General features: G+C 22.2%; 8 protein-coding genes and 1 long non-coding RNA gene across 17 annotated transcripts; 6 read left to right on the plus strand and 3 right to left on the minus strand.

Moving 5' to 3' along the window:
• The first annotated feature begins 502 nt into the window (after positions 1 to 502).
• LOC122860859 (mitochondrial pyruvate carrier 2-like) lies at positions 503 to 2,001 on the plus strand. The gene is made up of 3 exons (XM_044164880.1): positions 503 to 685; positions 748 to 889; positions 952 to 2,001. The coding sequence occupies exons 1-3, from the start codon at positions 604 to 606 to the stop codon at positions 1,079 to 1,081; spliced, it is 354 nt and encodes a 117-aa protein (XP_044020815.1). The 5' UTR covers positions 503 to 603; the 3' UTR covers positions 1,082 to 2,001.
• On the minus strand, positions 959 to 11,766 carry LOC122860855 (peptidylprolyl isomerase domain and WD repeat-containing protein 1). Of its 3 annotated transcripts, XM_044164871.1 has the most exons (8): positions 11,709 to 11,766; positions 11,493 to 11,636; positions 3,244 to 3,295; positions 3,061 to 3,163; positions 2,801 to 2,997; positions 2,535 to 2,728; positions 2,128 to 2,465; positions 1,142 to 2,051 (listed from the first exon to the last, which is right to left on the minus strand). In XM_044164871.1, exons 2-8 carry the CDS (start codon positions 11,625 to 11,627, stop codon positions 1,142 to 1,144), a joined length of 1,929 nt encoding a protein of 642 aa, XP_044020806.1. In that variant the 5' UTR covers positions 11,628 to 11,636; positions 11,709 to 11,766. The 3 variants fall into 3 exon arrangements, with proteins under 3 accessions (XP_044020804.1, XP_044020806.1, XP_044020805.1); XM_044164869.1 differs by lacking the exons at positions 11,493 to 11,636; positions 11,709 to 11,766 and having other exon boundaries at positions 959 to 2,051; positions 3,244 to 3,645; XM_044164870.1 differs by lacking the exons at positions 1,142 to 2,051; positions 2,128 to 2,465; positions 2,535 to 2,728; ... (1 more) ...; positions 3,061 to 3,163; positions 3,244 to 3,295 and adding an exon at positions 10,023 to 10,605 and having other exon boundaries at positions 10,687 to 11,636.
• Positions 4,138 to 6,912, plus strand: LOC122860857 (CCHC-type zinc finger protein CG3800-like). Of its 4 annotated transcripts, none has more exons than XM_044164875.1 (3): positions 4,138 to 4,267; positions 5,210 to 5,494; positions 5,582 to 6,912. In XM_044164875.1, exons 2-3 carry the CDS (start codon positions 5,225 to 5,227, stop codon positions 5,804 to 5,806), a joined length of 495 nt encoding a protein of 164 aa, XP_044020810.1. In that variant the 5' UTR covers positions 4,138 to 4,267; positions 5,210 to 5,224; the 3' UTR covers positions 5,807 to 6,912. The 4 variants fall into 4 exon arrangements, with proteins under 4 accessions (XP_044020810.1, XP_044020812.1, XP_044020811.1 ...); XM_044164877.1 differs by lacking the exon at positions 4,138 to 4,267 and adding an exon at positions 4,736 to 4,801; XM_044164876.1 differs by lacking the exon at positions 4,138 to 4,267 and adding an exon at positions 4,774 to 4,856.
• On the minus strand, positions 8,497 to 9,642 carry LOC122860858 (39S ribosomal protein L14, mitochondrial). The gene is made up of 3 exons (XM_044164879.1): positions 9,511 to 9,642; positions 9,210 to 9,435; positions 8,497 to 9,053 (listed from the first exon to the last, which is right to left on the minus strand). Exons 2-3 carry the CDS (start codon positions 9,388 to 9,390, stop codon positions 8,800 to 8,802), a joined length of 435 nt encoding a protein of 144 aa, XP_044020814.1. The 5' UTR covers positions 9,391 to 9,435; positions 9,511 to 9,642; the 3' UTR covers positions 8,497 to 8,799.
• Positions 11,767 to 12,140: 374 nt separating the features above from the next.
• LOC122860868 (trypsin 3A1-like) lies at positions 12,141 to 13,546 on the minus strand. Its single transcript, XM_044164905.1, has 3 exons — positions 13,151 to 13,546; positions 12,407 to 13,083; positions 12,141 to 12,340 (listed from the first exon to the last, which is right to left on the minus strand). Exons 1-3 carry the CDS (start codon positions 13,194 to 13,196, stop codon positions 12,263 to 12,265), a joined length of 801 nt encoding a protein of 266 aa, XP_044020840.1. The 5' UTR covers positions 13,197 to 13,546; the 3' UTR covers positions 12,141 to 12,262.
• Positions 13,547 to 13,727: 181 nt separating this feature from the next.
• Positions 13,728 to 20,508, plus strand: LOC122860872. Of its 4 annotated transcripts, none has more exons than XR_006374454.1 (11): positions 13,728 to 13,851; positions 14,460 to 14,534; positions 14,604 to 14,672; positions 14,788 to 14,952; positions 15,031 to 15,199; positions 15,288 to 17,048; positions 18,972 to 19,026; positions 19,110 to 19,181; positions 19,329 to 19,490; positions 19,804 to 19,993; positions 20,079 to 20,508. XR_006374454.1 is itself a non-coding variant. In XM_044164908.1 (6 exons), the coding sequence occupies exons 2-6, from the start codon at positions 19,000 to 19,002 to the stop codon at positions 20,165 to 20,167; spliced, it is 540 nt and encodes a 179-aa protein (XP_044020843.1). In that variant the 5' UTR covers positions 16,716 to 17,048; positions 18,972 to 18,999; the 3' UTR covers positions 20,168 to 20,508. The 4 variants fall into 4 exon arrangements, 1 of the variants encoding a protein (XP_044020843.1); XR_006374455.1 differs by having other exon boundaries at positions 13,736 to 13,769; XR_006374453.1 differs by lacking the exon at positions 13,728 to 13,851 and adding an exon at positions 13,857 to 13,892.
• A 1,491-nt stretch (positions 20,509 to 21,999) lies between these two features.
• Positions 22,000 to 22,552, plus strand: LOC122847826. Its single transcript, XM_044145682.1, has 3 exons — positions 22,000 to 22,108; positions 22,189 to 22,363; positions 22,464 to 22,552. Exons 1-3 carry the CDS (start codon positions 22,061 to 22,063, stop codon positions 22,550 to 22,552), a joined length of 312 nt encoding a protein of 103 aa, XP_044001617.1. The 5' UTR covers positions 22,000 to 22,060.
• Positions 22,553 to 23,738: 1,186 nt separating this feature from the next.
• LOC122860876 lies at positions 23,739 to 24,519 on the plus strand. The gene is made up of 4 exons (XR_006374456.1): positions 23,739 to 23,806; positions 23,945 to 24,064; positions 24,140 to 24,314; positions 24,382 to 24,519. It is a non-coding gene; the product is annotated as an uncharacterized LOC122860876 (long non-coding RNA).
• Positions 24,520 to 25,157: 638 nt separating this feature from the next.
• Positions 25,158 to 26,546, plus strand: LOC122860870. The gene is made up of 6 exons (XM_044164907.1): positions 25,158 to 25,194; positions 25,488 to 25,575; positions 25,666 to 25,734; positions 25,913 to 26,062; positions 26,144 to 26,345; positions 26,434 to 26,546. The coding sequence occupies exons 2-6, from the start codon at positions 25,543 to 25,545 to the stop codon at positions 26,520 to 26,522; spliced, it is 543 nt and encodes a 180-aa protein (XP_044020842.1). The 5' UTR covers positions 25,158 to 25,194; positions 25,488 to 25,542; the 3' UTR covers positions 26,523 to 26,546.
• Positions 26,547 to 27,312: the final 766 nt, after the last annotated feature.

Genomic DNA, 27,312 nt, shown 5'->3' on the forward strand with positions numbered 1-27,312 from the left:
ATTATTTAAATTGAATTTTTGTTTTTTTTTTTTTTAACAATAAAAACCTGGACATTTTGATATGCAACATGGTCTTGGAATGCTGGTTAACATGACTGGTTTTGTTGGTCTTGGACACTCAAATTTTGGTGGTTCTTGTGGAACACTTGGTAGTTCAATAACTCGTGGTGGTAATATTGTCATGCAGCAACGTCGTTCCTCAACTCTCGGGCATTTTCTGCATGAAAAAAGTCAAGTAAAATACTAAAAATCAATTATTCTACAATTTAGCTATTTGAAAAATAAAATTATATTTACAAGCAGTTGATTTCGTTAATTAAATATCGTAATTTTTCCATATCATTCATGCTTGAATTTTTATAACAATTATCTTTAACATGAACCATGATTAAATAATTCAAAAATTTTGCTCCAAAAAGTAATTTAAATGTCTTTTGATGACTCGATAAAAATATAATAAAACTATAAATTGTTTAAACAATTGACACGCTCATTTGTCAAGGTAACATAATATTGATATATTCATTCATTTAATTCGTTTCAGAGAAATCTCATAATTTAGCAAACATTTGAAAAATCAAGTTAAATAAATTAAAATAAAACATGAGTCATTACCAGAAACTCATGATAAAAATAGCTTCAATGTTACCACAAAAATTACAATCACCATTTCTTCATCCAGCTGGTAAAATAAATCAGTTTTTTATAAACAAATTTATGATAATTATTTGCAATATAACAATACAGGACCAACAACAGTATTTTTTTGGGCACCAGCATTTAAATGGGGTCTTGTTATTGCTGGTATTGGTGATGTTAATCGTTCTCCAGATAAAATATCACTTGGACAAACAGCTAGCTTAATGTTCACCGGGTCAATATGGACCAGGTTATTAAATAAATAATAATTAATAAAAATAAAAAAATTTATTGATAAATAATATTCTTTAGATATTCATTGGTTATTATTCCAAAAAATTGGAGTTTATTTAGTGTAAATGTTTTTGTTGCAACAACTGGAGCATACAATTTCATAAGAGCATTGAATTATCAAAAAAAAAAAAAAAATTTATTAAAATAAAAAAAAAAAAAATTGATTTATATTTATTTAATTATTTTTACAAAAAAAATTGAAATTTAATTATTTAACAGTTATACTGACAATTCTTATGTCGTCATATGGTTTATCTGTTTTTGGATTTGTCTTAACTTGACTGATATTTTGTACAACTTCCATGCCTTTAACAACTCTACCAAAAACAGTATGTTTATTATCTAACCATGGTGTTGGTATTAGTGTTATAAAAAATTGACTTCCATTTGTATTTGGTCCAGCGTTAGCCATACTAACAGTATATGGTCTATCATGTTTTAAATGTGATTTAAATTCATCATTAAATTCACCACCCCATATACTTTGACCACCAGTACCAGTACCAGTTGGATCACCAGTTTGTACCATAAAACCTTTAATAATACGATGAAATATATGACTATTGTAATAACTATTTTTAGCATGAACACAAAAATTTTCAACTGTTTTTGGTGTATCTTTACTAAATAATGATACATGAATATCACCAAGTGCTGTATGTATTATTGCTGTATCATATATTTTTTGCATTGATGTTGCTTCAGTTGATGATATAATATCTTCTTTTGATGGTTTTTCATTAAATACATCTCTATCACATTCTTGATTTTTAGTATCTTCTGGTTCACGTCTTGTAAATATAAAAAAACGATTTTTTTTATGTGCTGTACAAAATAATGTTGGATCTGGTTTAATCATTTCTAATGTTGGATTATTTGAACCTTCAATTTCAACAGTTGTTGCTGCTGTACTTTTTTTTCCTTTACCTTGAAATAATGCTAATTTCATTGGTCTTATATTTTCTGGTTTACCAATTATTTTAATACATTTATTTGTATAAATATTAACTAATTTTATTCCCAACATTGTACTGTACATAATCATATAACCAGATTCATCAAATATTATATTTCCTAAATTTGTACCTGTTTTATCAAGTTCTTTTTCAACAGCCATTCTAATAAAAACAAAAAAAATTTATTAATAATTATTTATAGTTATTATTTTTATTATAAATATATTTATTTATTTACCTTCTTCCAAATTCCATATTTGGCAATTGTTGAATGGTTTGTTGTAATTCAGAAAATCGCTTTAATGATTCATCAAATACTCTGTATAATTTACCAGTTAAAAAATTAAATACTCGAACTTTTCTATCACCACTTAGTGATGCAAATTTTTTACCATCTGGTGATATAGCAATATCACATGGATATGTTTTATTTTTAACAAATTCAAATAAATCAGTATCAAGTTTTGATTCAAATTTAACTATTTTTGGAAATTTATATTCATGTTTTGGTGTTGTCCAGTATTCAATTATTCCAGCTTTATCAATTGATATACAAGTTTCATAAATTGGATTAAACTGTAATAAAATTAACAATATATTAGTTAAATTATTATTTAAAAAAAAAAAACAAGACAAAAATTATACCTTCATAACAGTAACTGGCTTTGTATGTAATCTGTCTAAAATATGAAGTGGTTCTTTAGCTCCCTGTCCATCATATACACAAATTTTTGATGATTCTTGATCAGCAACAGCAACAGCAGCAATTGCATCACCCAATGAATAAATCCATTCAATACAACCAGGTGTAAACTTAAGTTCTATCATATTAATCATATCTGCAAGACAAAAAAACCAAATTAATAATTAAAAAATTACAATTTAAAATAATAATGATAAAATTTATTTACCAAAGTTTATGACATCAAAGACTTTCATCATTTCATCAAGACTAATTGTTGCAGCATAAACACCATTGTGACTTGCAGCAAGACCTTGTATTGGCATCACATGAGCTCTGTAGTGTTTAACAAATTCAATTAGCTCTTCTTGTTTTTTCCAAAATTTAACAAAGCCATCACTGCTTGCTGTTATGACAAAATTTGTTCTGTAAAAATTATTAAATTGTATTATTAAATTTATTATTAATTAGTATTTTAAGTTTACTTACTTTGTTACAACAATATTTGTGATGACATCACGATGCATATAAGATTTTTCATAACACTCACAAGATGGTAGATTGTCAACAAACACTTGCTCATGATCAAGAACTATAAAATAAAGAATTTTAAATTATTAATATATATTTATTATACAACAATTAACGTATGTTTTTCGTTAATTTTCTAACCTTTTTGTTTTTTTATTGGAGCAGCTTCTGATGGTGTTGGTCCAATCCATTCACTGTCACTATCGTCATTATCATTGTTTCCTCTTTTACGATTGTCATTCATTATTAAAACTTTATTTATAAATAATATAAACAATAAATAATCAATAAATAAAATAACACAACAAAAACGTTGTTGTTTGTTTTTTAAAAATATAATTTCCAGTATCCAACTTTGCGTTGCTTTGCGTTTTATAAATAAAAAAAAAAAAACAAAAAAGCTGAATTTACAATTAATCAAACAAACGACAAAATTTTTTTTTTATTTTACAAATAATAATTATTAATTATATTTTATCTTGTCAATGACAAAAGACCAGTATAATTTTTTAAAAATTAAAATTATTTATTTAACAATTAATTTAATAATTTTTTTTCTTTTTGTTTATTTAACAAACAAGGCTGATTTCCATCACAAACCCGTATTTCCATGAAAATTATTTTATCGACAAAAATGAAAAATAACAACGAGAAAATCAACGCAGCCGGGAAAACCAAATTTTTGTATATAAAATCCACCACCAAAGTCAGAATAACCTAAAAAACAAAATATTAATAATAAAAACAAATGAAAAAAATATTTAATTATTACGATGATTATAATAAATCATTATAACAAAAATATATTCCTAATAATAATGATAAATAATTGTAAATAATTAACAAACTGACTCTGGTGGTGGTGTTGAAATGGGAAGTCTAGGTGACGTTCACGTGACATCCTCTTGTTAGAATATCGCGCTGAACACGCTGAATATTCCTCATTGGCTGATAACAACAAAAACAAACGTAGTCTCAAAAGGATACCCTCGGACTGTCAATCCTTACCATTAATAAATATATCCATCTCTTTTTTATTAAAAACAACCGGAACAATATATTGGTGCTGCCCTTCTGCAAGAAAAAAGTTCCATTACCACGAGTCGTGTCGACGTTGCTTGACTATCCACATATTAATTGTTAATTTTCAACACAAGAAATTTAAGTAAGTTAATTATAAAATTTATTATTATATTATATTAATCATTATTATCAATTAAACATATATCAAATCATCATATTATTCAATTAATTACACAAATTTTTTCATCAATTTATTTTATTTTAAATTCATCTACACGTGGTCATCATCTTGATCATGATAAATGATTTTTTTTTACTTTTTATTTTCTTTTTCCAATTTCCAATTAATTTTATACACAGCGTCATTTAATTTTTTCCACATTTTTTTTGATGCCATCTTGAGCATTTTAAGGCTACGTTATTGAATTTTTCACAGTACATATTTTGTTATTATAAACTAATAATTATTTTTTAACATTCATAGTTATCAATTTTTTTTTTTTTATTATTTTTTATCGTTAATATTGCAGGGGGGAATTTTTTTTTTTTTTTTTTCTTTTTTGTTCTTTTGGAGTAGTGGTGCGCAATTCACCAATATGACGCCTCGTGTACCCTTCTTTCCCCTCTCTATCCGTGCAACCGTTGCACAGATGCCATTTTCTTCACATCGTTTATTGTAATATATATTATTAACAATTTATTTATTATATTTATATTTAAAATTAATCGTGGTAATATTATTTAATTATTTTTACAAAAATTATTATGTCAAATGAAAAAATATACTTGTTTTAGTTGATTTGTTTTACAAAAAATTCATTGTAGTTATTGAATGTAATAGGGGTAGAAAAATAGGGTGAAATTTTTTATATTTTATTTTCTAAAATAAATAAATTATTACCAAAAATAATAATGATAATATTTATTGTTAAATTTAAATTGAAAAAAAAAAAAAAAAAAAATTATGTTTTAAGTTTATTTAATTTTTTTGATTTGTTGTTGATTATCTAAATGATAATTGATAATTTTTTAATATAATATATATATTGTGGAGTATAAATTAATTGTTGATTTTCTTTTACAGATTTTCTAAATAAACATGAGTTCAAGCGTATGTTACAAATGCTCCAGACAAGGACACTTTGCTCGTGAATGCCCACAGGGTGGTGGTGGTGGCGGTGGCGGTGGTGGACGTAACGATCGTGGTGGACGTGGTGGTGATCGTGATGGTGGTGGTGGTTTTGGTAGAGGACGTGAAAAGTGCTTTAAATGCAATCAATCTGGTCATTTTGCACGTGAATGTAAAGAAGATCAAGATCTTTGCTACCGTTGTAATGGTGTAGGACACATTGCAAAAGACTGTCAACAGGTAATTTATAATTTTTTATAGATTAATAATTAATTAATGAAGTTGAAAATGATTAATTTATTTGTTGAATTTGATTAATTTTTTTAGGGACCTGAAATGAGCTGTTATAATTGCAACAAAACTGGTCACATTGCTCGTAGTTGTCCAGAAGGTAGCAACGATCATGGACGTTTTTCATCTCAAAGCTGTTACAACTGTAATAAAACTGGTCATATTGCACGTAACTGTACCGAAGGTGGTGGTAAAATTTGTTACGTTTGTGGCAAAAGTGGTCACATAAGTCGTGAGTGCGATCAAGATGAAAGAAAGTAAACAAGAAGAGATAAATTAAAACGATAAACAAGAAAAAAATGAAAAAAACAAATAAAATATTTAAAAAACACAATACAAATTAAAACAATAAATTCTTATTTGATTGAAATTTTTTAAATAATAAAAAAAAAAACAAAATTTCAATCAGTTTAATACAAAATTTAATTAATAACAATAATAAATACAAAAAAAAAAAACATGAAAAATCAACTCAAAACTGTTGCACGTGACTATAATGATTTTGTAGCCTAGATAGTAATGTGCATACAGTTAATCGCGTATTGAAAAAAAAAAAATTAATAAAAAACAAATAATTGATAAATTTTACAAAATTAATTAATTAAAATAATAATAATATTAATGTGATGGTAATTTGCAAACCATCTAGTCGTTTATAAATTTTTCTCATTCCTGTTGGTGCCCTCCGGATGTAGTTCCGGTTGTGTTTTTTGACCAAACCCTCAAATTAACACCCTCATTTTTTTTGTCTATCATTCACCTGGTAATTCATTATATTTCTAAGGCCTCTGAGGTATTTTTTTTTTTGCTTTTTAAACCCCTCGAAAGTCTGAGAAATAAAAAAAAAACGAATCTTTCAAAAAATACTTCAATCAATTTAAAAAAAACAGTTAAATAATGTGTGATTTTTTAAAAAAAAGGTTTTTCATACTTTTTATTATTAATTAATATATTATAAATATTTTTTTTTTTTTTTTTTCTTGTAATGGTTTAAGTTTTTATTGCTGTTACACATCTCACGTGCGCGTGTGCACACAAAACACGTTTTAGAATAACTGATCATCGATAGAAAAATAATTATAATTTAAAATTTAATAATAAAAAAAAATCAAAGGCGATTTTCGTACTTGAAAAATAAAAAAAAAAAACGATGTTTAATGTTAAGATTGAGAGCGAGAGAGAGAGAGAGAGATAAAGAGCGAAATAAAAATAAATAAAAAAAAAAAAGAGTGAGAGTAAAGGAAGAGAAGAAGAAAAAAAAATTGACACTGCAAATATACACAAGACACTTGATACGATGTAATAATATTATAGATGATGGAAAAAAAAAAAAAAAAACGAATTAAGATTAAAAGGATGAAGTAAAACAATATATTATTTGATTTAAAAATTTTAGCGCATATAGGTGCGAAATCCTTTTGCTCCCCAAAGTTTAATTGAATAATTTTTTATTAATTTTTATCAAGACCCTTTTTGTTTATAATTTTATATATATTTTTTTTGGTATATTGTATTCAGGTGGAAATTGGAAGTTGGAGATGATTTTTAAAAGTAAAAAGTCATTTAAGTGTCGACAGGAAGAAGAGAAGTCGACGAGGGAAATGAAAGAGATGATGATTTTAAATATTAATAAAACAATAGTAATAATAATGAAGGTTGTTATTATGAAAAAGAAGGTGAAAGTTAATTTTTAATTGTTTATATGGTAAAATTAATAATAAACAAAAGATGGCTTTAATTTTTATAAGGATATATAGACTTTTTGTTTTTTTTTTTCTTTCTTTTTGATACATTTAGAAACGTGATTTTTAATAGATAAATGATAGATAATCATTGAGACTGAACTGAGATTAACTCTTGGATAAACTGGTTTTAAAAGAAAAAAAAAAAATAGAAATCATTGATTAATTATTCAATTAATTGAAAAATGAATCTTTTTTTTTTTTCATGTTTAATATGAAATGTAATTGGTAGCTAATTTTTTAATTTTTGATTGAAAAATTTAAATTATTAATTGATAAATAAGATTAATAAACTTTGATATTGTTTTTTAAATAATTTTTTTTTTTTTTTAAATGGCAATTTGTAAATTAAAGTAGTACAAAAGTTTAATAACTTTATTATAGAAAAAAAAAAAAATTACGAATTCGAAATTGTGATTTTTTATTTTTTTTTTAGTTTCAGAGTTGAATCTTCGAGTAGTAAAAATAATACCTCGTTACTTGATATTTATAACGAGTTTTATAACTGTATTTTGTACGATAACGAAAAAAAATAAAGAAAAATGTAAATTGATTGAAAAAAAAAAAAAATAATAATCGTTGCTGGTAAATAAATAATTTTTATTTTTTAATTATTAAAAAATGACATTATAAATATTGTTAAATAATAGCTGAAAAAGTAATAATTAAATAACAAATTAAGAGGGTCATCAGAGAATAGATTTTAATAGTAAAAAATAAATAGATTTTGGATTAATATTTTTACACTTGACCAAATAATTATTGTGATTTTTATCATTAAAAAAATAAATTAAAATAACATATACTTACAATTACGAGTCATGAATTTTTTTAAATAATTATTTTTCATATAGTTTGTAATAAAATTTAAAAATTTCTTGTTTTTTTTTTTTTATAATATTACCAGCAGCGATAATGTATTTATTTATTTATTTATTTAATTAATTAAAATGCCCTTAACAATTCAATAATATATTCAATATTTAATAATTTTTATTATATTTTGATGGACTAATGGAAAATCAAAAAAATCAAAAACTTGAATAATTTTTTAATACAAAATTTTTATGGAAATGAAATAAAAATGAGCTTGTATTTCTTATAAATAAATATTGAATCAAATCTCACTATAAACTACACTAAATTAAAAATAAAAATTGAAAAAAATTTCAATAATTTTGACACAAATAAATAATAAATAAATCACTTGATTGTTGTAAAATATATTGAGCCATTTTGTACATGAAAAGTTCAACTGAATTAATATTATTTTGAGGGGAAAAAAAAATATATAATTATTAATTTGTATGAAAAATATCAAATATGTGTTGAATAAAAATTTTTAAAATAGAAAATTAACAATAAACTTGTCAAATTTGTTCCTGCAACAAAACTTGTTTAATAAATTTTGGATTGTGGAAATGATGTTTCTCCATGAAATATTTATTAATTTATAAATGTTTATTTTATAAATTTCTAATTATAATTATTTACATATTTAATTAATTTGTTTTAAACAAATCTTGGAGCAATAGCAAGTAGTTTTGTGTAGTCAGCACCTTTTGAGTGAGTTTTTTCTTTCATCAATGTACGTAATATATGAGGTATTGGTACATGAATTCTGGTACCAAGTGGAGTACCATTGTCATCAATAAGAACCAAATTATTACTGTCAAATCTTGGTACTTTTTTATCTTGTTTTTGTTTTAAACCAACAAGTATACCTTTCTTTTTTTCTCCTTTTATTGCAACCAAAACTTTATCACCTTTAAAATTAATAATAAAATAGAAATATCAACAATAATTTATAAACAAATAAAAATAAATAACAATAGCAAAAAATATCAATATGACAAACTAAAATAACTTTATTATACTCTATTATTATTGATAAATTATTTATATAAATTAATAAATCTTACCAATCAAACCAAAACCTCTTTTGTTGTAAATATGAATACATTTTGGTGGTTTACCTTCTGCCATAGCCTGTTTACCAATTTCACTGTTATCAACAACTCTTAATCTTGTTAATTTATGTACTTCATTATTTACAAATGTTGTATGTAAACCACGTGAAAACATCATTCCTCTAAATGCCATTGTTAATTATTTATAACAACAATTATTTATTCTCATAAACAATTCCTAAAACAATTTTCAACAGATTATATAAAATACAAAATTCATTATTTTTTATATCTAATCAATAACAGCACTTACCCCCTAAATAACAACAATTTTTAATTGTTTATTAATTTATTTATTTATGTTGATATATAAATTTATTATTAATCATATGTTTCTATTTTTTTTTTACAGAAAATAAAATGTGTACGAGTGTGTGTGTATAAAAATCCTGTCATGCGCAAACACTTGTTTTTTAAAATCCAACACAAATGAAAATAGATTTTGAGCAAGAGAAAAGAATAGCTAAATAAATAAATAAATGTTCTAAATAATTATAAAATTATTGATATCAATGATGAACCAGTTGCCACTCATGAAGAATCCAAATTTATTAATTCTCATTAATGAAGAGATTGTCCACAAAATTTATTCAGGCCAAGTAAGGTTAATGATTTATCAATGTATTCACCATATAACATCAAAAAATAATTTATCCAGGTTGTTGAAAATAGCTTAGACAGTGGAGCAACATGATTGAAACAAATTTAAATTATTCAAAAATAAAACACGCTTAAATAATCAAATGGAGAGTGATAAAAAGATCAACAATTAAACATTTAATATCATGAAAATTATTAATAACCAATTAATAAAAAAATAACAATACAAAATTGATTTAAAAAAATTATATTTTTATTGATTTATACACTGATTGTACGGAAAACATTAAAACCAGAATGTGCTGTTGATATCATAACACCTGGACATTGTGGATGCCAATGTAATTCTTTAACATCACTTTGTCCTTGATGAATGAATAATAATTGTGGTGGTAAATCACCAATATCATTATCTTTTTCATTATCTTGATCTGGCTCAACAGATAAATCCCATTGTGCAATTTGATCATCAGAACCACCAGTTGCAAATACAGTACCCTCATCAGGATGCCATTCAACAGTTGTAACTGGTGCTGTATGTTGTTTAAATATTGCAACAGCACTGTCATTATTTTTACCAAATTGACGTAAATCCCATACTTTAACAACACCATCATCACCACCAGATACAATGAATCTTGATTCTCTTGGATTCCATGATATAACATTAACATCAGCATCATGAGCATCTACTGCTGTTAATTTACATGCTGTTTGTGGACTAACTCTTGTGTCCCATATTTTAATACTAAAAAAAATTAAAAACATTTTATTTAAAATACATAATAATTTAGTTTTATTGTTTTTCTTTTTTTAAATTTCTAATTACCTTTTATCAACTGAACAAGAAGCAAGAATATTTTTTTCACTTGGTGACCATTGTATATCTTCAACACTTTGTGGTGCATGTGAATTATATGGACGTTGATCAACATTCCAAGTTGCATTTGATGGTTTCCAAATATGAATATTACCTTTACAATCACCAGTTGCAAGTACACCCTGTTCTGTTTTACACCAATCAATACCATAACCCTCAGATGAATGTCCTTTAAATGTAAATATTGGCTTTACACAATCATCTTGTTTTTCTAATTTTTTATTATATGCTGATAATAATGTTGGATTATTAATAGCTTTTAATTGTTCATCTAAATTCCATAAATTAATACGACCAAGTTCACTCCAACTTGCTGCAAATGTTTTACCAGATAATTGTGTACATCTAACACGATTAACACATCCTTGATGTTTTATTGATGCAACACTCATTTTTGGCATTTTTTCTTCATCCTCATCATCTGATTCATCATCAGATTCTTTAGTTTCATTATTACCAGTTAAATTTGTCATTTTCATGACAATTAAATTATTAATATGTGTACGAGGTGCTTGTGTACCAGCAACAAGATACATTGTCATTGGATATGTTTCTCTTGATGAACCAAGATCATCAAGAATAACATCAAAACTTAAACATGGTGATCCAGTTTGTGCTTTATGCAATAAACGATATGCTGACATGTCAACTGTTAATTCTTCACCTTTTTCCATTTCTTTGCCAGGTAAATATACCTCTTTTTTAACTTCAGTATCATTAGTCTCTTCTTCATCTTCATCATCATCATCATCCTCTTCTTCATCATCATCATCTTCTTCATCTTCTACATTTTCTTCTTCCATTGATTCTTCACAATCATCAGCACTTTCCTCCTCTTCACTTTGCTCCATTTTTGCAGGATTATCATCTTCCATTGGCTCTGGCTTCATTTTTATTATCTAAATTATTTAAATTATTATTTAATAATAAATAAATACCTATTAAATATATTTTAAAATAATTTTACTAACCTCCAAATTATAATATCTTTTAAAGTTTTATAATTAAACTTAACGAAATAAGTTTTATTTTTTTTTATCTAATTATTCTTGAAATGATTATTATAATCAAATTTTTTGACAATTATTAATTTTATTATTTATATTATTATTTAAATATTTGTTACAATGTTTATAATGTTTACCACATGTGACTTTTAGAAACGTGTGTTATTTTATTATTATTATTCCTAGATGTAATTTCTGACGATAGTGGACGCTGTGCTCGAAATGACGTTATGACGTTATCAATTTCGAATCTGATTAACGACTCATTAAAATACTACAATATAACAAATAAATAAAAAGAAAAAAAAAATACAAATAATCATTGATAAACCACGTCAAGTTAAATTATTCAAATAAAAGATAAAACACGTAGTAAATAAATAAAATAAACAAATATAAAAAATAATTTTCAAATAACAATATAATTTTTTTATTAATCATTTTCATATATTAATTTACATGATAATAATAATAATATTAATTATTGAAAAAAAAAAAAAAGAAAATTTATATTTAAATTAATTTGGTTTTTCTTTTTTTTCACTTGCTAATATATTACCAATTTTTTTTCCTATCCAAAAAAAATATGGAGCAACCTGTAAAATAATAATAATAATAATAAAATAAAATAAATAAAATAATATTAAAAAAAAAAAACAAACCTCAGTATAAACACCAGGTGTACAAGGCATAGCACAACCACGTGCCCAAGAAACAATACCAGCAAGTCTATTTCTAACAACAAGTGGACCACCAGAATCACCATAGCATGCATCAACACCACCTTCCCAAAATGCAGCACATATTTGATTAATATTAATACCACCTTGTTCTTCATAAGCTTGATGACAATGTAATTTTGATATAATTGGTACTTTTGCCATTTGAAGTTTCATTGGTAAACCAAAATGTGTTTCACCCCATCCAGATATCATGGCATATTCACCAACTGGTGTTAATTGACCAGTTTTAAATATTCTTATTGGCATACGTGTCTTATCATATATAAATTTTTCTTTAACACGTATTAATCCAATATCATGAACTGGATGATTATTATTACCACCATAAAGTTCATGTTTTATCAACATACTAACAGTATGTACTGTACCACCTTCATGATTACTTGTTGAACCAGAACGTATTGTATATGATTCTGGATTTTTTCTTTCCATACAATGAGCAGCTGTTAATACCCATTCTCTACCAATTATACTGCCACCACAAATATGACGACTTTTTATTTGTAAACTTACTTGATATGGTATTTCAGTTATTGGTGTTGTTCTACCATTTATTATACGACCAAATATTGATGGACCACATCTTGATCCTTCAGCTAAATTTATTAAAAAATAATTTTTTTAATTTGCTATTATTTATGTTTTTTATATTTTAATACTTACTATTTGATGTGACAAAAAATATTACAATAAATAAAACTTTAAACATTTTTTTTTTTAATAATTTGTTTTTGTGAATTTCATTTGATTGAAAAATAATTATAGTTGTAATGATTTTAAATAATTACTTTTGTATTTATATAAATGAAAATTGAATTTTTAAATATCCCTTCTATTTTTATAGAAAATAGATAATAATATTTATTGTTTTATTATTGATAAATAAATATTTATTAGAATTATCATTCATGAAAATATTAATGATAATAAAAAAAAAAAAAAATGATTATATTTTCATGGTATTATTTATTATTTAAATTTAAAAAAAAAATAATATTGAAACAGTAAAAGTACTGTGGTTGATTTTAGCCTGCTAGAATTACTGATACTGATATCGCTACTGTTATTTAATACTTTCAATTTTTATAGTTTATTTTTTTTTTTTGTTTATTATTATTATTACTTCGAAGTCGTTAATACTTGATACATTTAATTAAATTATTTTACGATGTAAATGGTGGGGATATTGCAAATGCAAAGTTTTTTTTTATTTTCTTTTTTATTTTTGCTTTTACAATTCAGTTTAATTTAATATTCAGCTTGTGTGAGTTGTTCAACGGTGGTTAATCATTTTATATTCTATGAAAAAAAAAAATAATAAATAAATTATTAAATAAATATTGATAAATAAATAATACATTAAAGTGATTATATAAATTTTAAAGAATTTATTTGTTTTATTCTGGTTAAATCATTGTTTTTTTTTTTAGGAAATAATATTACTAATTAATCATTTATTACTTATAAATTTTTTAAAAAAATAATTATCGTTAATTTTTTTTTATTTGTTATTTAGATATTTGTTTGTTTGGTTTTTTAATTTTTATCTTTGTTATATTTTTTAAGGTGTTTTTAGAATACTTGCATAATTAATTTTAAATTTTTTTTTTATCTAATTTTGTTTCATGATTTCTATAAATTTTTTCCATCCAATTAATTTAACTTTCATAATAATTATTAGCATAATAAATTTTGATAGATAATATATTTTTTAAATAAAACAATGAATCATTGATGACAAAGAGCATTGAAATGCGTTCAGCTAATAAATTTTATAAAGAAATCACGAATTTTTTTTAAATTAAACCAATCGACTTTTACCTTAACTAATTAAATAATTCGAATTATCAATAAATCAATAAGTGATTTATTGAATTTATATTTGAAAAAAATAAACAAACAAAAAGTTATAAATTTAATTTAATTGTAAACAAATAAATAGTGTGTGTTTTGATTAATATTTTTTCGACAGGTATAATTTAAAAAAGTAATTATTAAAATTTATTACATCAAAATGACGAAATCATCAATGACTGGTATTCCTCATGTATGTTATTATTTAAATATATAAATAAAGATAATATATTTACAAAATAAATTTTTTTTTTCAACACAGATTGAGATGGAATCATCTTGTTGTTGTGAAATTCGAACCGCAAGTTTAGCCATTGGATATTCTAGTCTTGTAAGTACCTATTTTTAATAAACAAAAAAAAAAAAAAATCATACTCACTATATCAATTTATAATAATTTAATAATAATAAATAAACTATATTTTTTTATTCATTTTTATTTACAGTTTTTATCATTAATGAGCATTTTTCATTTTTCAATTAAATTATTACCAAGTGACAGAATTTTATCTTTACAAATGATTGAACTTTTTCCATTTTGTTTTATATTTTATGGTTTTTTATTTGCTAAAATATTCATTGCATATTTATTGATAAGAGGTATCACAAAGGTTTGTATCTATTTTTCAAAATTAAATAGAAATTTTATTTATTAATTTTATTATATCGTTTATTTATAATTTCTATAGGAAAAACCGAGTCTTATGTTTCCATGGATTTATGTCAATTATGTGGGTCTTATTGTTTTGACATTATTGTTTATTATTGTGACATTTATAAAATTAATTTTTATATTTACAAAAGGCGTATGGATTGGATCTTTTTTAGTTTTTATAATACTTGGAATAATAGTAATTGGTAACTATTAAATTATTTAATTGAAAAACATTTATTACAATTGATTTTTTTAATTATAAATTTAATTTTTTTAATTTTTTATTTACAGGTTTTTTTGTTTATGCATTTTTAACAGTCGTTGCTCATTGTCAAAAACTTCTTTCAATTCAAACTGATGAATTGGAACAAAGACTCATTCAGACAAATTCTCCATAATTTCATTTTAAAATTATTTTTATCATTTTATTAATATTTTTTATTTTTATATTATTGCCTTATTAAATTCAATACAGTAATTTATTTGTTTTGATTTTTCGGTTGTCTCAAGACATGTCGTGAATTTACTAAAGATAAAAAAATTAAACAATAGTAATTGTTTAATTAAATTTTTAAAATTCTTGATTAACATTGATTTAAATAATTTAATAATTTTCAATCGTAAAATTTTTTTAATAATATTTTTAATAATTATTGAATTTAAGAAAAAAAAAAAACTAAAATAATTTAATCTAATATTTTTTTGTACTGATTTTGTTACTATTTTTAATATTTTATTAAATTAATTATTACAATAATTAATACAACAATTTATTTATAATAAAAAATTTACTTAAAATTAACAATATGGTTTTTTTTTTTTTTTTAATTTTTGTAATATTTAATAAATAAAATGGTACTTGAACAACATTGTGTTGAATATTTCAAATAAGTATTTGATGTTGATTGAAATATACCTACACATGAGATTTAAAAAAAAAAAAAAAACCTTCCTGATGACAAACATATTTCATAACATCACAGAATTTAATTTGCTTTTTTATTTTTATATTTGGTTTTACAATTTGATTTTAACATCTCATGGAAAAATTTTTACGCAGCTAGGAAGAGATAAATAAAAAGGGAAAAAAAAATAGTTTCAATGACGCATGTGTATAACAAGAAGAAATTAAATCAATATTTCAGGAAAAGATCCCTAAAACATTTTAGAACAAGGCTAAATATAGTTTCGTTAAATGACGCGTTATTTTTGAAAGTCAAAATTATTATTATAATATTTTTACATCTATTATTCTATACACAAAAAGGCAGAGAAATCAATATCTAAATTATTTTTCAACTTGTAATAATTATTAAAAAAAATTATAATTCAACATTAACAAATTCCTTTTTACATTGACAATAATAATTTTTATAATAACCAAATTAATTTAAATTGATAAAAATTTATTAATTTAAAAATGTAAAACGACATTAAATTTATATATATTTTTAAATAATTTTTTATATTTTTATAACAATAAAAATATAAAAAAATAATTAATTAAATTATCCTCAATTTATAAATGATACTTTGAAATATAAAAATACTTTTATATTCAATGACAAAAGAAATTCAATTCTCGTTTGTATATTGATTTTTATTCAGTTATATTTTAACGAATTTTGTTAGAAAAAAAAAAAATATATTATATAGAAACACGTAATCTATGATGTAACATATAAAAATATATAATCATAAAATTACAGCTGGATAAAGTTTTAGAGGGTCCCCCATAATATATTATTTTTTTTTGATTATTATTTGTATCCCTACTTGTGACTATCCATTGCTATCCACCAGAATTTTGATACTAGATGTATTCTGTGTCTCAATGCCAATGAGGGGAAAAGAGATGAATAATAAAAGAAAACAACTGAAAATTTACAAAAGCCAAACAAGACAGTGTGGGCTGTTGGTAGCGTCTGGAAGGCGGAAGCATCATCATTTGTTGGAGAGACGACAACCAGACTACAACGTAATTGAACATAACTATCCATTTAGTCATACACGCATTTAACGAAAAAAAAATTCATCTACATTCTTTATCAAGTAAGTAATATTAAATTTAATTTAAAAAAAATTTATCAACAAAACGTTAAATTATAAATTTTAATTGAATTTATTTTCTCATGATTTTTTATATTTTTTTTTTTTGTAATTATCATAAATTACGCCCAATAATTTTCGGTTTGAATTACTATACCCATGGATCACTGTCTGCATAAATTTTTTAGATTTTGTAATTTAATTTTTTATAATTTTTATAATAATATTGTCAGATTGCTGAGAACTCTATAAACATTTTAACAAAAAAAAAAAAACAAATAAAGTTGATGCTATTGTTTATAAATAAGTATACATTTAAAAAATTTAATTTTTTTTTAATTGAAAAAATTGATATTGTTTTGGATGAAAAATACAAAATATAATTTTTTTTATCTCACTTTGATCATCATATTTTAATTGATACTCATAGTCAACGCGAGGCACTTCCTCTTGATAATAATTATCATAATTTATAACAAGTAATGACGTCAGTCATGATTATTACTACACCAACACAGTAAATCAGAAATATTTGCTAGGAATTTCTTTCGGTGTGTAACGTAATTTGTATGAGTTGGATTTTATAAATATACTGTGTGTGATATTGAAAAAAAATTAAATATTATAAATTAGTTGAGTATTTTTAAAAATTAATTTGTTATATTAAATAGTGGTGTTTCATTTTGTCTTGGAAATAAAAAAAAAAAAAAAAGTGTTAGCTCATAAATTAAAACCAAAAGAAGCGTCTTTTTCTTAGTTACAATTTAATTTTGTTTAAAAATAATTATTATGTAATTGATACCAATGTGAAAAACTAGTTTTGTTCTTTGTCTATTTTTTGTTTTTATTTTGAATTTTATTGAACGTTGAAATATTCAATTAGAGAGGCGCCGAGCGTCGTAAACTTTATTGTTATTTTATTTTCTATTGCATCATGGATGTATCTATTGAATGAAACGCATGCGTAGAAATACAAAAATATATATATATATTTAGACAGTCGTTTTTTTGTAATAAAAATGCTGTGTGTGTTTTTTTTTTTTTTGGGGGTCCCGTATGTTTTACATAACGTCCAACTGTTTACGATCGGAACAAAATGTGAAGACTCTAGAGAGGTCTCTCCTCGTCTTCTTGAAAAAAAAATATATACATACATTTGCATACAAAAATTTTTCTAAATTTTATATTATTTTTTATTAAAATATATATCTTTTTAAATTATCCTACATATAGTTTGCGAGATAATTAATTTTAAACAGGCAAACTTTTGAGCCGAAAACGATATTGATTAAAATTTTTTTTTTTAAATATTTTCGATTTAAATATTTAAACTAATATTTCGTATATTATATTGAGAAAAATATTATATTTTTTTCTCCACAAAAGGGTTGAAAAAATTAAAGATACCATAAGATTTTTTTTTATTTCTGTTAGAAAAACATATTTAGTTTTACTTGTCGGTAGACTTTAAACAAGAGGGTAATGGTAAAAACGAAGTAAAAGGTAAAACGCATGTTGGGAACTCAGGTATAAGGGTGAACATATTTATTTTTATTACGTTTAAGTGTTTACTTATGTTGCAATGTCCTTGTAAATATATTTTAGAAGATTTCACTTTTTCAAGGATATTAAAAAAGGCAAAAAGGAAATTTAGAGGAAATATAATATTTGTAAAAGCGTTAGTCTAACTTTGACCGTCATATAGCTCTGACCAGATCACCTTATACTTAGCTTTGCATTAAAGATAAAACCAAACATTCTATCTATTATTTGATTTTATAAATAATTGTTAATTGATATATTTAAATATTAAATCAATATTCACAGAAATAATATAAAAGTAAAGTATAAATTCTAATAATTTCGAAAAACCATAAAAATTTGATAATAAAAATTAATTGAATTTAATTTTTTTTTTCATTACAGATATTTTTGATAAAAAAAATAAATCGACATGGGCGTATTACCTGGAATTCCAAAGGTATGAACTTACTAAATTAATTTTTCTGGACATGTAAATTTTTTAATTATTTTTATGTATTAAAATTTAATTTATTATTGCAGAGAATACAAGTATCATCATGCTGCTGCTTCAGTGTGAGAACTGCTTGTTTAATCTTCGGCTGGTTCGGCCTCGTAAGTTTTCAATTAAATTCTAATTTTTCTAATACATAATTTAAATAATCATCAAATGAAAAAAAAAAATATATTAACTTATAAATTTCATTGTTATTATTACTATTTGATAAATTATTAAATATTAATTATTCTTTTTTTATTTAGTTTACAGCAGTCATGAATTTATTTTCACTCAGTACGGGAAATTTCGAAAAGAATCTTCCACAAGAATATCAAGAAATGGCTTCTAAATTAGTTCCTAAACTTTTTATGACTAACTTGATGTCTGGACTTATGAGTGGTGCATTGTTAGTAGGTGTTTTGAAGGTAAGAATATTTTTATTTTCATAAATTATATAAAAATATATTTTTCAAGTATCAAAAATTATTCATTTATTTATTCATTAATTTTTTTTATTTATTTATCTATTTCATTGAGGAAAAAAGTCAACTGTTTTTAGATAAATTAAATTTCAATTTGAATAAACATATTTAAATGTAATTGATTAGCAAATTTTACTTGCAATTATTAAATTAATTTATTATTTTTTTATACTATTTTAATAATCACTTGTTAGAATTTTTCAAAATTTAACTTGTTTATATATTATAATTTGAAAAAAAAAATTTTTTCTTTCAGAACAAACCAAAGTTGATGTACCCATGGATTTATATGCAATTCATAGGGATTGTTATTCTTCTAATAGTGGAAATTATAATTCCATTTGTTGTGGTAGCTGGTTTTATCTCAAATGATAATAATGATATGTCAGTATTAGGTGCTGTTCTTTTGTTCATTGGATATGTAATATTTTGCGTAGCCATAGATGGTAATTACAATTATATTTTATTTATATATTTATATATTTTTACATTTTATTCAATATTAATTTTATTTTTTTAAATATTTTTCAGCTTTAGTAATTTACTTAGTTGCACCTGTCGTTGTTCACTGTCGTCAACTTTCCGAGATGAAAAGAAATCAATTGTCACAAAGTGCTTAATCAACTACTCACTTTAAAATACTTAATTAAGTTTAATTTTAGCTTTTATTTTTTTTCAAATTTATCTTTAATTTTTTTTATAATTATCTATAATTTTTCAAAACAAAAATTTATTTCTAACAATAATTAATAATTATTCCAAAATATGAACAAAAAAAAACCATAATATTTTTTAATTTAACTATCATTATTATTATTATTATTGATGTTATTTAACTTGTTGAAAAAAAAAGCACAAAAAATTATATTGTCTGTAGAATGTTAAATTCTTAATTATTCAAAAATCAAAAAAAAATTGTATTTTTCAAAGTTAAATAAAGTATATTATATGTCATAAATAATATCACGGTGTGCAAAATTATTTTAAATTGTGGATCTGAATGTAATAACTATTAACTTGCTGAGGGCGCGAGGTGCACTGAATCGTTTGACTATACCCTATGGAGATTGGAGAGAAATATTACCATTCGTCAGATTGTTCCAGACGTATACCCAAAAAGTTATAGCTTTTCTAAGAAAGCAAGTGGTCACACCTTACAAAAGCCTAAAACCTTGGGTCCATCGACATTTGGTGGCTTGGGACCAATCATCAAGGAATCAAGCAGTCGTCTTGACTCTTGCTGTATACTCAATATTACTTGCATCAATAATATCACAATTGTTTTTCAATAAATCAATAATTGACTTGATTAAATTTATTTGTAACAATAATTTAAATATTTTATTAAATATTCAATAATATTTATTTGTGTCACGTTATAATGTAAGTGAAAATTATCATTTAAATAATTTAAATCAGGTTTAATTGAACTTTTTATAATATAAAAATTATATATTATTATAGTGTTTATTAAATTATACTCAAAATAATTAAATTAAATTAAATTGCATCGAAACAAGAAAAAACCTGACAGGGTGTGGTCGTCTGTCTCGTAGTATATAAAAAAAAAAGTGAGCTTTATGACTTTTAAAAATTTTATAGCGTTTTATTTTAATCACTGAAAAAAAGATATCATCTCTTCAAGGATTATATTTGTATTTTTTTTTTTTTATAAATTTTTTTATAAATATCTTTTATTAAATATTGTTTTTAGGTCTTGATTTATTTAATTTTATTTTTTTTATTGTGTGTCGAGATAAAATTATAAATATTTCATAGTTAGTTTATTTAAAACTAGTATATTAAATTAATAATATAATTTTTACTTGTGTTTTATTTATTGATAATTGTTAATAATTAAATATAATTTAAAAAAATTAATTTTATATTTATGCAAACATCCAAGTAAAAACGATTAAATAAAGCAACTATTTGTTGTAGATAACTAAAATATAATATTTATGATAAGTTTAGTATGTAATTTATATATATTATATATTAAATTATTTATTTATAAATTAACTTTTACAGATATTATCAAGAAAAAATATATAATTTACTTTTTGAAAAAATATTAATATATTTTAAAAAAAAACATCAATAATGGCTGATACAGGATTAAAATTTATTCCTCACGTATGTATTTTTTTTTATCACAATAAATTTAAAATAAAAACAATTGAAATACTTATTACAAATTTAAAATTGTTCTTTTATCTATTTTATATAGATGAATACAAAGTCATGCTGTTGTTTTTCATCAAAAACAGGATGTTTAATTATTGGATATTTTGGAGCTGTAAGTATTTTATTTATATAATTAAAAAAAAAATATATTTATAAATTTTAACATAATAAAAAAATATAAATTACTCAATTTAATTAATTTATCAACTAATGCTATTTATGATTTTTAGATTACAATATTATTGAACTTCATTATACATGGAGGTCAAATATTACTAAGTGAAGATTCAAATAAATCTATTTTAATTTTATTTTTCGGAATTAGTATGGCTAATTTTTATGTTTACTATTCATTGATTCAAGGTGTTAGAAAGGTTTGTATTTTTTATCATGTTATTTTCATTTTTAAATATACAATACATTATGTTATATATATTTTTTTATGTTATTTTAGCAAGAACCAAGAAAAATGTACTTGTGGATTTATCTAACTTATATTAGTCTTATTATTGGTGCAATTTTTATTGTATTGTCTCTTATTGTATTGTTTGTACTTGCGGTATCAGAAAAATCAATGGAATATGGTTTAGGATTCATTTCCTTGTTTTTAATAATGGCTATACTTGCAGGTAAATGTTTTGTTTTTTATAAAATATATTAAAAATTTGTCATTACGATTATTATTTTTAAATGATTTATTTGGCATTACATTTTTTTTTTATATTTCAGGTCTTTTTTACTATGGTTTTTCATCGGTTGTCACTCATTGTCAGGATCTCATTTTGATTCAATCAGGTCAACAAATACTTACTCCCTAATTAATTTTAATTTTATCAATTAAATACAAAAAATATTTTATAATCTTTTCTAGCTTACTGGCAATAAAATTTTTCTATATAATACATGTATAATCTCGTATGTTAAAAAACAGTTTTTACAATTTTGTCAAAAACTTTATTATTTTTTCAATTTCTTTTTTAAAAAAAACATTTTTATAATTAACATTTTTTTATCAATTAATCCGCTGTACTATGTAATCTTAATTTTAACATAATTATATCTTGGAAAAATTGTCCTCTTTTTATCTAATAAAATTATATGATAGAAAAAAATATTCTCTCTATTTTTAAATATTATTATGCCTACTCTTATTAGAATACTTTATATTGTATGTTCAAAAAAAATTTAACAATATTTTTTAATTCAAAATTGTGATTATAAAGTTTATCAAAAATCATTCCATATTTTTTTCCTTGGTTTATTTTATTTTTTGTCAAATACAATGTATACTAACTTTTGGTTTTTTATTTCAATGTAACTAGATATTTTCTGACTCGTCTTAAAATTATCAGTAAAAAGTAACAAACGAAGATGAAAAATAGCTGACACGATTTCATATATGATAAAATAGATTTGAATTACATGGCAAAATTTTATTCTCCAGACTCCAGCCAGCAGCCGACAAGCTAACTTCAAATAAAAATAAATTAAATAAGTTTAAAATTTAATCTATAATTGTCTTAAAAAAATACGAGTTAATAGACTGCACTTGGATAATTTAAATATTTGTGTCACGTTATAATGTAAGTTAAAATTACTATTTAAATAATTTAAATCAATTTTATTATGCTTTTAAACATGAAATTATATTTTTATATATTTTAAATTTTTTGATGTCGAGATATAAGAGAAAATAATTAAGCAAAGCATTTAGATACCAATATGCAACAAATATCTAAATTATTATTTATTATAAATTACCTTGTATGTAATTTATGAATCAATTAAATTATTTTTTTTTATTTCTATTTATTTTTACAGCTTTTATCAGGAAATCTACAAGATACTATTTTAAAAATAAACATCAACTATATCAATAATGGATAACACAAAATTAAAATTTATTCCTCACGTATGTATTTTTTTTTATCACAATAAATTAAAAAAAAAAAAACAATTAAAATACTTATTATAAATTTTAAAATTTTTGTTTAATTTTATAGATGAATACAAAGTTATGCTGTTGTTTTTCATCAAAAACAGGATGTTTAATTATTGGATATTCAGGAATTGTAAGTATTTAATTATAATTTTAAAATTATAAAAAACTAAATTATTTAATTTAATTAAGTGAAAGTGATAGATAAAAAAAAGCAACTATTATTTTCTATTATATAGATTTATCAATTAATTTTACATATGTATTTTAGATTGTAATATTATTATACTTCGCTGTAGTATTACTAAGTGGATTTTCATATAACTCCGGCTTCTTATTTTCTTGGGCAGTACTTTATGCTCACTATTTATTGATTCAAGGGGTTAATGAGGTTTGTATTTATTATCATAATATTTTATTTTTAAAAATACATCAAATTATGTTTTATATTTTTATGTTATTTTAGCAAGAACCAAGGAAAATGTACTTGTGGATTTATCTAAATTATATTGCTCTTATTATTCGTGCAATTTTGACTGTATTGTGCTTTATTTTATTGCTTGTACTTCCAATATTAGAAGAACCAGTAACAGATGTTTCACTGGTCATTGTTTTTTGTTGTATTTTAACTATAACTACAGGTAATTTGTCATTATAATTATTTTTAAATGTTTTTTTTGGCATTAAATTTTTTTTTTTACATTTCAGGTCTTGGTTATCACTTTTTTGCGGCAGTTGTCACTCATTGTCAAGATCTTATTTTAATTCAATCAAGTCAACAAATCCCTACTCCCTAATTAATTTTACAAATTTAATACAAAAAAAATTTTATAATCTCTTCTAGCTTACTGGCAATAAAATTTTTCTATATAATACATGTATAATCTCGTATATATATAAAAAATATTTTTATAATTTTTTTTATCAATTAATCCACTGTAATCCACTTTCAATTAACAGTCAATTAATGCAAACATTTAATCGTTAATTAAGCGCAAAATGATTTATTAAAAATAATGGAGAAAAATAAAATACATATATTCAAATAGCAAAATGTAGAAATATTTAATGTTCGAATATAGATGAATACAAATTCATGTTGTTGTTTTTCATCAAAAACAGTACATATGTTTGAATATTGGATATCTTGGAACTGTACGTATTTTATTATAATTAAAAAAAATAAATATATTTCTTATCAGTTATTTATCATAGGAAAAATACAAAAATGTATGTATTTTTTTATAAATAAAATTCAAATATTAAATGTACATTAAAAATGATTTCATATTTTTAATTTGTTAATTTTATTTTTTATCAAAATCATATATGTATATACTTATACATATATAGACTTTTAAATTGTCAGTAAAAAAAAACCGTCCGCGATGAGTAATAAGTTATAATGACTAACATGATTTCATATAATATATTACAACAGATTTGATTAACACAACGGCAAAATTTTAGTCTCCAGCCAGCAGCCGACAAGTTCACTTCAAATAAAAATAAATCAATAAAGTATAAAATTAAATCTATATAATTTAAAAAAAAAGTATTTATAAATTATAATTTAAGTTGAAACTATTATTAAAATTAAATTTTAATCAATTTTATATACTTTTTAATAAAAAAATTATATTCAACTGTTTGGTGTCTTGATATATATATATATATATATATAAGGAAAAATAATTAAATAAAATATCTATGCAACAAATAACTATAAGTTAAATATAATTACAAGTTGACTAGTATAATTAATTTATATATTATTTAAATTAAATATTTTAAATGTATCAATTTATTTACAGCTTTTATCAGGAAATCTACAATATACTATTTTGAAAAAACAGTAATATATCAATAATGACGGACATAAAATTACAATATATTCCTCACGTATGTATTTTTTAAATCACAATAATAATTAATAAATAAAAAACAATTAAAATACTTATTTAAAATTTTTTTTTTATCTACTTTATATAGATGACTACAAATTCATGCTGTTGTTTTTCATCAAAAAGAGGATGTTTGATTATTGGATATTTTGGTGCTGTAAGTATTTTATTATAATTTAAAAAAAATAAATATAAAATTTTAAAATTATATAAAAATAAATTACTTAATTCAATTGAGTCAAAAAAAAAAAAGCAGTTATTATTTTTCATTAAATAGATTTTTATTAAAAAATTTTAGTCAAATTAATTTTATAAAATATATTTATGATTTTTAGATTATGTTAGCACTAAACGCCGCTATATTATTAATAAATGCAGTAACAGCGTATGATGGTTCATCTAAGTTCATTTTGCTTATTTTATCTGCAGGAATTTCTATGGCAGAAGTTTATGCTCACTGTTTATTGATTCAAGGTGTTGAAGAGGTTTGTATTTTTTATCATTTTATTTTTCATTTTTTAAAATCCATTACATTATATTATATATATATTTTTATATTATTTTAGAAAGAACCAAGGAAAATGTACTTGTGGATTTATATAGATTATATTTGTCTTATTGTTGGTACATTATTGATTGGATTATGTATTATTCTTTTAACTGCAGTTTTGATATCAAGAAACTCTGAAGATTTTTCTGATAGAGAAAAAGAACCCACATCACCTTCTGTCTATTTTTTATGTTTATTAGCTATAGCAGGAGTTGTAGGTAAATGATATTTCACTTTTTCAAATATATATATATATTTATAAATATAATTACTAGTTATAGCATTATATTTTATTTTATATTTCAGGTATTAAATATCACTTTTTTGCGGCAGTTGTCACTCATTGTCAAGATCTTATTTCGATGAAATCACGTGAACGAATCTATACTCCCTAAATAATTTTAAATTCATCAAAACGAAAATTTAATCAACGAAAAAAAAAAAAAAAATAACTAAAAAGGTATTTTTTTTTTTTCATTCAAATTTTTTTCCTTACTGGCTATATATATATAAGCCGTTTCTATATAATTAATTGAATGAATAAATAAATGAATAAATTTCACAATAATTATGTATAAAATTTATAACTGAAATAAATTTTTAAAACTTAAATAAAAAATTAAATATAAAACACAATTTTTATGCTTTATTTGGCTATATATACCCAATAATTTTATATATATAAAACTAAATATTTCAATTTTAGTTAATTACATGAAATATATATTTTTTTAGATTCATTATTAATATTAACATAAAAATATCTTGTCTATAATCATAGAGAATATTGTATGATTACAAAGAATTTGTAATCTGGTGTTCATTAAATTTCAGAATGATTAATTAAAAATTAGTCATTCTGAAATTTAATGAATTAGTAATTTTGAAGCTGTTGCATTTTCACTTTCAGACTTCTAGTTTTACTAACGCTTCCTACAATTCTATATTTATTATTGAAATAAAAATATATATTTTCAAGTTTTGAATTTAACTTTAGTTAGATTATATTAACAGAATTTTAAAAAATTATTTTTATTTAAAAATTAATATTATAAAAAAAAAATAGAATAATATTATTATTCTAAAAAAATAAACATTTAAAAATATTATTTTTATCAGTATAGCCTGAACTTTGTCATATAGTTATCTGCAAAAATTTGTCATTTTGCAGATAATAAAAACATT

Source organism: Aphidius gifuensis, linkage group LG1 (genome assembly GCF_014905175.1).
Source record: "Aphidius gifuensis isolate YNYX2018 linkage group LG1, ASM1490517v1, whole genome shotgun sequence".
Lineage (NCBI taxonomy): Eukaryota > Metazoa > Arthropoda > Insecta > Hymenoptera > Braconidae > Aphidius > Aphidius gifuensis.